The sequence below is a fragment of the Cyprinus carpio genome, chromosome B1 (genome assembly GCF_018340385.1).
Source record: "Cyprinus carpio isolate SPL01 chromosome B1, ASM1834038v1, whole genome shotgun sequence".
NCBI classification, from domain to species: Eukaryota; Metazoa; Chordata; class Actinopteri; order Cypriniformes; family Cyprinidae; genus Cyprinus; species Cyprinus carpio.
The window spans coordinates 14509038-14519807 of record NC_056597.1 but is presented as its reverse complement, the minus strand read 5'-3'; the positions used below and the strand labels follow the sequence as shown (position 1 = coordinate 14519807).

At 35.5% G+C, this 10770-nt stretch overlaps 1 protein-coding gene across 1 annotated transcript in view; it reads right to left on the bottom strand.

Annotated features, from left to right (window-relative positions):
- Positions 1-383: 383 nt before the first annotated feature.
- The window catches only part of LOC109060471 (TBC1 domain family member 1-like), a 57802-nt gene continuing 47415 nt past the window's right edge, over positions 384-10770 (bottom strand). Inside the window, 5 exon segments of the mRNA XM_042716668.1 lie at positions 384-1968; positions 2546-2722; positions 3709-3878; positions 6900-7059; positions 9808-10052. Of these exon segments, the coding sequence (XP_042572602.1) occupies positions 1756-1968; positions 2546-2722; positions 3709-3878; positions 6900-7059; positions 9808-10052 (965 nt within the window). The 3' untranslated portion in view covers positions 384-1755.

Genomic DNA, 10770 nt, shown 5'->3' with positions numbered 1-10770 from the left:
CCAAATTCATATTACTGTCTATGTACTGTATTTACAATATCATTAAACGTGGTTTCCTAATACTTTTGTCCATATATAACTTAATTTGTTCATGTTAAAGAGCAGAATTAGATGCATTATTTTATTTAAGGAACAGCTCATACAGATACTTTCAGTACTGAGACCGATAGAAATTTACTTAGAACTTACCTAACTAGTACTTACTTTAGATCCAGTCAAAACCAGATGCAATGTTGCATAGTGAATCTTAAGTCTGATTCAAGAGAACATCGGATTCAATAGACCAGTGCATTACATGGAACTGCTTTTTGGTACGACACACACACACTCAAACAATCAAAGGGAAACGAACACTGTAAAGCAATAAATCAATATAACTAGCATCCTTTTAAAATGTTTTTAATGCATATAATAAGAATAATACTCTCAATAAAAACCAATAAAAATAAAGCATCAAGAATGATGTTTTTACAGCATCCGTCTTTCCAACATTGGGGAACACAAATGGAATTCTCCAGAAAAGCACATGAGGTCAAAGGGTAAAGACATATTGTCATGCAAATGATGCAAGATGATCTGTTTTCTTTCTCATTCACACACACCCCTTAATTTCCATCTGCCAAAACATTTCACACTCAAATACGGAGGTGAGGTGACAACTCTTGAACGTGCATTTAAACAAACACTCACGTACAATGCGTTCAGACAAACACACACATCTATGCACCAAACACGTGCGGTTTGTCACAGAGAAAGTCCTAAAATATAATCAGAGCTTTGGTTCAGTGAGTACCATATCAACAGCAGTGCAGCCAAGTAGCTAAAACGCCATTAGTGGAGACCTCAAAATCCAAATGAACAAACTGGTGGATACTGTGCTTATATGTGAAGTTTTGCATTTTTGGTGTAGCAATGAAACGGACTGACTATTGATTGAATAGTTAAAATGTTATTTCGGGAAAGTGTGAGTGAGGATTTTCTCTTAAGATCAAGTGATTTCTGAGTAAATCAGCAGCATTCGGTCTGAGTCTCAGATGAAAATATGTATGAAACGCTTCTCTGTTAATTGAAATGCACTCAGATTTGAGCTCCTCTTTGATTTCTGTTAGAACAGAAGATTGTGCAGGTTTACAGTGTACTGAAGGGTTGTCTTATTTAATTTATATTGCACTGGAATACAATGATAGATTTCAACATACATACATGCTCACATACAAACATTCACACAAAGAACGAACAGAGTGCAAACAATACGCTGCACAGCAAGAGTGCTTTTATCCATAGCCTTTCAGCGGGCTTTTCAGTGCTTACTGGGGAACTGTCAATCTGATGCCTGAACGCCAATCAAATCTACCTTAGAGGCTTTGTTGGGGTCTATGCCATGTTAACAACAGCAGGGAGTGTAAAAAGAAGAGTGGATTAAAAATGTTGACCCAGAATTTATCAGTCCATAAAGTAAACGTCAGTCACTAATGCCATACGAACCAGAAAGGGAGAAAATCTTATCGATTTTTCTGAGCTGTTTAATGTTTTGATCTTTTAGGTTGTTTGATCAGTTCTGGCGAGATACTCTAAAAGACACTGTTTCAGCTCTTTAAGAAGATCTAAGGTGAAGGATCTTCAGTGCCCTGGAAACCTACCTGTCCACCTCCAATAAGATGGCATCACCTTACTTACAGGAGGAGCTTGATAGCAGATCTGGTGAGGACTGTTGAGTGTTTATAAAGACTAGACTGTGTATCCGAACTGCCGGAGTTATTGATTGTTGCTTGTGTTGGTGAGGTTTTCCTGGTCAGGGAAGGAGCTGTTTATACCCAGACTGCTGAGGAGATCTCTGAGTTTGGATACAGTCTGCTGCAGCTCTGTCCGTTCCTGCTGGAGAGTCTTTACCTCCGATTGTAGCTCAGCCTCTCGATTCACCAGGCCGTCCACACGAGTCTCCAGCCACCTGATCTTTGCATGGGCACCCTGATGGAAGTAGATAAATGTTCAGTCCAAGCCAAATGCAATGTCAATATAAAGTCTAAAATATTTAAGTATTTTTGCAATGAAACAATTCACACTATATTTGATGAGTTTAAATAATTGAATAAATAATTTAAAACAAAAAATACAAAAAAAGCACACAAATCAAACCAAAAGAAAAGAAAAAGTACACAAATAAATAATAAAGCAATAATAAAAAAGTTTTGCAGTGCAATATTACAGATGCTGTGCTTAGTTCATAAATATGCACAATTTCACTTTGAAATATGTATAAAATATATAGGAAGAATATTTGCAAGGAAACTATTCTTATATCTTATTATATAAAACAAGAAATAAAAAGCACACAAACCACACTGAAACAGAACAAAACAAGAAAACAAATAAAGCAAAAGAGGCAAAACAAATACAAAAAAAAAATGAAGTGGAGTTCATGCATGCATTTCACTTTGAAATTTTGTTATGGTATTGCTGAAAATTCAGATACAGTGTGAATAAGCCTTTAATCTACGTGAATGCAATTATATAAAGGGATTCTGCTTGTGTTAGTATGGGCCACCTGAAGCTCCTCTAGGAGGTCTAAGTTTTGCTGTCTGAGGCTTCCATTGGTCTTCTCCAACTGGGCCACGCGCTGTGAGTGGCTGAGAGTGGAGGGACCATCCAAGAGCTCATCCTGAAGAACATGATATTCCACCTCATAGGCCTGCAGCTGCTTACTGATATCCATCTCAGACACCTAACAAGGAGACATGTACAAATATACAAGTTGAGAATGTCAAAGATGAGCAAGTCAAAGCATGTTTCTTTGTGTGTGTGTGTGCGCAGACAAACTTCAGTTTGTAAGATGAGAGAGGGGGCTGTCTAAAAAACTCTACTGATGAATGATCATCCAGCATCCAAAAACAACAAAGTGAAAACATATGCCCTTTGTGTGTTCAAGCTCCTCACAACTTGTGTCTTGTTTTATAGTGTCATAAATTCCTAAAAAGTGGAAGGTGCTCACACATACTTTCTTGACATCTAAGTAAATCAAAGATCTTTAAACAATATACTGTTTTTTTTTTTTAAGAAAAAAAAAAAGATCAGAAATTTGTACTGTAGCAAATTAAGCATAATAAAAATAAATGTTTAAAAATAAACATTTAAAATATTTTCCTATAAATTTTTTATAAGAGATTAGCGCAAAATTTTTTCAATTCATCAATTTGAATAGTCAATAAAGAGATACTTGGTTTTACTTATCACACTTGTTCATGTTGTTACTCTTGCTTTATGTAAATTATTTTCTTGCTGCTAAATCTAATTAATTGTACATGGTTGGGCATCATTTAACATATTCAAGAGATGGGAGAGAACTTGTGGCAAATTTCTTTCATGAAACACATCGTTTCAGACATAAAACACACATACATGCACAGACACACACTGAGCAACACCCATACTTTACTAACTCCATCTATTATTTGTGCCGAGCTCAAGATGACACTAGTACTTATGCAAAACCACATATGAAGAGGAACACAGGACACACCCAAGCACGAGTATGTGTTGATTGTGTAGGGAAAGACACACGTATATTGCTGTCACCACAAAAGCACAAATAGAAACCACACCCAAATGTGCCACCGCCTTGACACTTAGCGCAAGTGAAAGTGCATATGCGAATTGGACGTCTTTTTGGAATGCAGGTATAGTGCACCCTAACACTGACAATGATGTTACCTGATTGATTGTTTTTTCCATTTGCACAAGACCGAGATTGGGTAAGGTTGTTTTGATGAACTCGACAATTGACTCAAGATTGTCATGCTGCAGAATTAGAGGCTTGTGGCTACCAAGAAGACTCAAAGCCACCTTGAAGATGACCTCTGATCCCTGAAGGAACAGCATGTCTGGAAGACAAAATCAATAAATACTTTTCAGTTTATTTCAAATAATCCATCTGAAGATAGCAGAAAGAACATTTTACTACAATAGTGTATAGTAATACAAAAAAAAATTTTTTTTATGTTCACAAATGAAGTTCAATAGTCTATTAACAGCATGCCTCGTAACAAATACATTATGGTTAAACTGGTATTAGAATCCTGGCAGAGAACAGTTAAACGATAATTATTAATGATATACATAAAACAGTTACTTCATTTTATGCCATATAAACAATACATTTGTAATATTAAAATTATTTAAAATGTTGTCTATATAACTAAAAAATAAAACTCTTAAAAAATAAAATAAATGATTTAAACTGCTTCACAAATCAAAATTTTTGTCATTTAAATTATTCGTTTTTTTAAAGGGGTCATATGATGCAATTTCAAAGTTTTCCTTTCTCTTTGGAGTGTTACAAGTTGTTTGTGAATAGATAAGATCACTAAAGTTGCAAAGACTAAAGTCTCATGATGTGGGAAGATTTTCATAATGCCGCCCAAATGTTCACGCAAAGAAAGAAGGCGTAACTTTGATTTTCGCTATTGTATTGCTCCCGCCGCCGCTGCCATGTCGTGGAGATGCTGTGTTTTGTTGTGAAAGGGAAAATACTTTGGCCTTCCAAAAGAGGACACAACTAGAAATCAGTGGTTAAGTTGTATTTACAACACTGTTCCAGAACAGTTCAACCCAAATATTTGAGTGTGTGCAACAAATTTTATGGAGGACTGTTTCTTTAACCTGGGAGAGTAGACCACAAAGTATGTTTTCATATTTAAAGAATTTGACACTGACTATTCAAACGCGAGTTTTGAGCAGTGTAGAGTAGCGCTTGTTGTTTGTCATTTCTCCAATCACAAAATGCAGACATGATTTTATATTTATGCGGTGTGATGCAACGCAACGTGTAAAAAGACAGTATAAGTCATTATAATCAGTAATTATGTCCCCACTGGATGCAACAAATGCCTCATTTGTAATGGGTTTTATTGGTTTTGTCTCGTCGCGCCGGGGCACGGCATCACAATATATTAAGAGGCGTAACATTTCCGTCACACACTTGATGTATTCGGCCAATCACAATGCACTTTATAGCTGGCCAATCAGCTTACACCTTGCTTTTCAGAAGGATGAGTTTTGTAAAAAATCTACACGTTTCAGAAAGGCGGGGCATAGAGGAGAAACAATAATGTACAGTATGTGGAAAATAATGTTTTGTTTTTTTTTCATTTTAACCGCATAAACACATTTCATTACACCAAATACACAAAATAATGTTCTTCCATAGCAAGGTCATATGACCCCTTTAAAATAAAAGTATAATATAAAAAATATAAATATAAAAAAATATGATATTGATAATTATTAATAATAATAATAATAATAATAATAATACATATCTAATATGCAGAGGGTGATTTTTTTGCCTCAAAATCATGCTTTAAAATCATTTAATGCCCACCTAGCTGTGGATTATGATTAAAAACAATACTGAATAAAACTAAATAATATAATACTTTATTTAATATTAATAGTTATTTTTTTCTCAATGTCATGCTGTAATATATATATATATATATATATATATTCAACAACAAGAAAAGCAGAAGAAATAACAGAATTGTTGAGAGTTGTCTATTTGTTTATAGGTGTATGTGTGTGTCAGTAGAATGTATGTGCAAGTCAGTGTGTGTAAAACAAGATTCTTCAAGATGGTTCAAGCGATTACACATGGAAAAAGGTATGTGAGTTTGTGTGTCACAAGGTCAGTGACATTCCTTATAATCACACCACACACACAGTGTCACGGAACTGTGATTAAGCAAAACAAAGTTAGCGCCAGTCGTTAGGCATCAGTGATTGTGATTACTATGCATAATTAACTTTAGCATGTCCACAGAAGATAAAGTGTGATGCAAAGGATAAAGACAGTCAGAGAATTTAACATTATGAAATAATAAATGGTGAAGGACAGACTGTCAATTGAAACCTCATCAGAATAATTGTATTCAGCAACAAATCGCAGAATGTACACTTTATATAAAAACCTTTAGTAGTAACTTTAGGACTAATACCATCATGTATACTGTAATTTTACTGTTCTAAAACTATTTTTTTTCCCTGAACCTTTGTATTTTCTAGAATCTGATACAGAGTGACTTGTTTATTATTTTTTCTTTTCGGACTGCAGCTGCCTTTTCAATTGTTATTTATATAAATAAGAAGCATGACTTCAAGTATTATCCATGGAAGTAGCATAAATGATTCAGGGCGAAATATGCGACAAAAAAGACTTAAGGTTAAGGGTTTTAAGAAAGCATGTGCAATAGCAGTCACCACTTAAGAGAGAAAAATAAGAAATAAAGTAAATAAAAAAAAAAACCAGGTGCAAAAATTCTTCCCCAACCTGAAAAACCACACCTTAAGATGAAAACTGATGCCAACTTGCAACATTTCGTTAATATCTCTCTGCAGACAGGGTGTGTCTGTGTACGTGCAGATACGTGTGCACCTGAGTGTATACGGTAACGACAAAGAGAGAATGCGCTGTTATATGTGTTCCATAGTATTCTTCCAGACAAAAGAATGTAAAACATGTAGGCCATCTTCATAAACACTTCTAAGGAAATCGAGAGAATGGCAATCCATCACTATCTACCACACTGGCATCTGATCAGCCTGCTGATATCTCTAAACAAGGTTTCATTTTTTACTTTTTAGTTCACTAGAAGATGCTTTTAATCTGTGGCTGGTATGGATTGGAGGTTAAACATCTGAGCTGCTAACAAAACCCACTCACTATTATGCCCTTGAGCAAGAAGCTTGTCCAAAGGGACTGCCCCTGCTTTAAATAGACGTGTTTGTTAAATGTATAATTATAAAAAGCACTGTGGTAAAGGGCCACCTCAGGAACTTGTTTTGATTGGAAGTGTGTACTGAGTGTGTTTGTGTATTGAAGAGTGTCTGAGTGTGTGTGCATTCACCGAACACTCGAGCAACAAATCCAAGAGGGAAGTGTGACGCAAAGGCGGTGAGGAACCAGGGAGCGGCGTAGAGACTGGGGCCGATCTCGTACTGCTCCAGATGAGTGTACAGCTCCCTGTGATAATCATGCAACAGACGAGACAGCTGATACATCTGAATCTAAGAAAGAAAGAAGAGAAAAACAGTTACTGACAATTTTTTGTCAGAAGAATATAAAAAATGGCTGACAAAATAGTGCTATCATCTAATTAAACTGCATAGTTTAACCCTAATCCTAACACACTAAAACAATCTCTCTCATCTTATGAACTTTAACCATGTTGCTTAGTTGTGATGTCATTATTGAGCACTGCTTACAGTTATCGTAACAGATTCTTCTTGTATGCTTGGCTTTGTTTGTTTGTTTTTTGCTTGATTTATATCAGAGCTGTCAAAGCTTACATATTATCTGACTGATTATGTTGATTTGATTTATGGTTGCAGTAAATGCAATATAAAGGAATGCATTGCATTACTGAATATGAAGTGAACTGAACACAATTTAAATTAGGTCTATAGAACAATGATCTGTACTCAGACATATGGGTTTGGCTCAACTATATTCAAATTCAGAGAAAACAAAGTGTGACAATCAAAAATCTCATTGTTTGTATTTTGCATTTTGATTTTGTAGGCCAGAACGTGGTCACACTGAAATCAGGATACCTCCCCTAGTAAAAAATAAATATACTTAAATGTATTTGAAATACGTTTATTTCATGCTAGGTATACTATAAATACATTTACGTATTTATGTACTTCATAAAAATACCCTCCAATTGTACTTGGTATACTAAATTGGTATACTTGAAGTCTGCTCAATTGGAACATCTGATTCTGTACTTAATGCACTTTAATTGTGCGGAAGTAGTGTTGAAGACCAACTAAGGCCCCATTTACACTAGTGCGTTTTCGTTTTAAAACGCATAACTTTTGCTACGGTTACGCCTATCGTTTATACTACTCTGGCGTTTTTGACCCTCGAAAACAGAGACTTTTGAAAACGCTGCAGACGCCGTTTTAGTTTGAAAACTCCGGGGTTGCGTTTCAGTGTAAACGGACCAAAACGGAGACTTTTGAAAACGATGGTGTGGCTGCCCACATTTGCTCTGCATATTCTTGACGACGGTGTAAACAATAACATCATGCGCATTGCTGTACCCATAGATGTATATGTAGATTCCCCATTCGATCACTCCAAGCACGTAGACGCCTCAACGATCTAAATAATAGGGAATCTACCTATTCATATCTATGGCTGTATCTGCATGAATGGTCACGTGATATGCGTTTTAGGTTGTGTAGTGTGGAATGTGATTGTTTATATATGTGGGCGGAAACGCCAGTGTAGATGAGGATTGTTTTCATTCTAAAACGCCATTTTCAAACAAAAACACAGTGTAAACGGGGCCTAAGTACATTTATAAGTATATTTGATGGTTCTAAAGTGGAACTATTGCAAGTATACTTCAGGTACATTTTAAATATTTAGCATTTAAAGACCAATATTATTCAAAGATCATACAATCCTCATCAACAGTGACATTAAAACACATTTAATGTTAATATTTAGAATTGTGCATTGTGCACAAGTCATACTCAAAATAAATGTTAATTATAATTTTTATATCTGTATGTCTCGAGTGTTAATAGATTTGAACTTTACTTAGTATGAAATAAATGTATTTTAAATATATAACTTTTTAATACTAGGGTCTATAGGTAATATTACGAAAAAATTCTACAATTTAAAATACCATTTTCTGTTGTAATATATTTTAAAATTGTGACTAGTGGGGCGGGGCTGAGAGCCGTGGGGCCGGTGGAGTAATTGAAAATGAGCGACACCTGCACCACTCACCAGTCTCGAGTCCCACGGAGGAGCTCCGGAAGGATAAAAGGAGGAGTTTTTTTATTATTCAAGTTTTTATTTAAATGTTCGCTTGTTCCTGCCTCCTTCTTCCCGATCTAAAAACCGTCCTGTGATGGCAAAGATTACTGTTCAGCAGCCATTAGTGAAAACTGATCACATTATCCTTCAGAAATCATCAAGAAACATTTCTCATTATGATCAACACTGAGAACATTAAAGAATTCTAAACTTTTTTAGGAATTAGTTTGAAGTAGAAATTTTTTGTAACATTATAAATGTCTTTACAGTCAATTTTGATTAGGCAGGACTCACCATTTATCCAATCACTGATAAACCTACACATAATGTTTATTAAAAAGGATTTATTAAAATAAATCCTAGTGGTTAGAGAGTTTGACTCCTAACCCTAAGGTTGTGGGTTTGAGTCTTGGGCCGGCAATACCACAACTGAGGTGCCCTTGAGCAAGGCACTGAACCCCCAACTGCTCCCTGGGTGCCGCAGCATGAATGTCTGTGTTCACGGTGTGTGTGTGTTCACTGCTGTGTGTGTGCACTTTGGATGGGTTAAATGCAGAGCACGAATTCTGAGTATGGGTCACCATACTTGGCTGTATGTCACGTCGCTTTCACTTTCAAATTATGTACTAAAACTAAATTCTATCATCATTAATTCAACAAGGTTATTCCAAACCATTTCACTTTTTTTCTTCAATGAAAAAACAAACAAACAAACAGATTATTCTTAATAACCTACTGTTTACTGGAATAAAGTGAGTAGTATTTGTCTGGTCATGTGACCTAAACATAGCAGCTACCATAAAGGAAAACCAACCTTATGTAGAATAAAAGCCACTAATATGGCTACAGTCTTCTTTTCATTTTTGTACATCATTTTACAACGTGTCAAAAGCAACACCAAGGTGTAAAACATTAAGTGGGATAAAAATACTATTTGATGTCATCTACTGTACGTGACAATGTTAATGTTACTGTACCTGAAGTATGATCATATCAGGCCTGTACTGTTTCCGCAGGCCCATGTCGTACATAAGGAATTTGAGCATGTGGAATGCATCCTCCTCACACATATGGAGCAGCAACACGCCAGCCACAAAACTCAAGCCCTGGCAGTAACCCACCTCTGGGTCCAGCAGAGAATATGCCTTCAGTAGATTATAGAGAGACAGCTGGCCAGCACCCAGCTGAGCGCTGAAATATGGATGAGTGGGAAATGTACGTCCTGGGAGAGGAAGAAGAAAAATCATTCAAGTATTCTTTTTTTTTTTGTTCAGTGCAGTTTGAGTAAAACAATGCTGCTTTTGTTGTTGATGTTGGCAGAGGCAAATGACCCCCCTCTTCTTTCAGCTCAATCTCCTCCTTTTGTGTTCAGTCTGATTCAGAGGGTTACTCTCAGGGGTGTGCAGCAATTTAGCCACATGTAGAAAGAAAGAATTAACAAAAGGAACAAAACAGACTAGGGCTCCAATATTTGATTTTGTATCATCAACCAGTTGATAGTTATCAACTCTACAGTAAATGCTTATATTACCACAATGCTTTTCTCATGTAGGTTCATAAAGATGCCAAGTATTTGTACACTTAAGTTACACTTTATTGTTTAAATATCATTGTCTTGCATACATAAATATCAAACTGTGGAATCTGCAAATGACTGATATTAGACTTCTTGGTAACACTTTACTAAAAGTGTCTATGTATAATGCATTATAAAGGGTTATTAAAGGGTATTATACATTCTAATTATTCATAATGTGGATTGTAATACATTATATTTTGCCGTAAATAATTACAACTGAATTTAAAATGCATAGTGTTACAATGAATTGATAAGTGTTATTATGCATTACAAGTCATAATTAATGCACTGAAACTACTTTCATAATGCATTATACAAAGACTTTAGGGTAAAGTGTTACCGACTTGCTGACTACTAAACT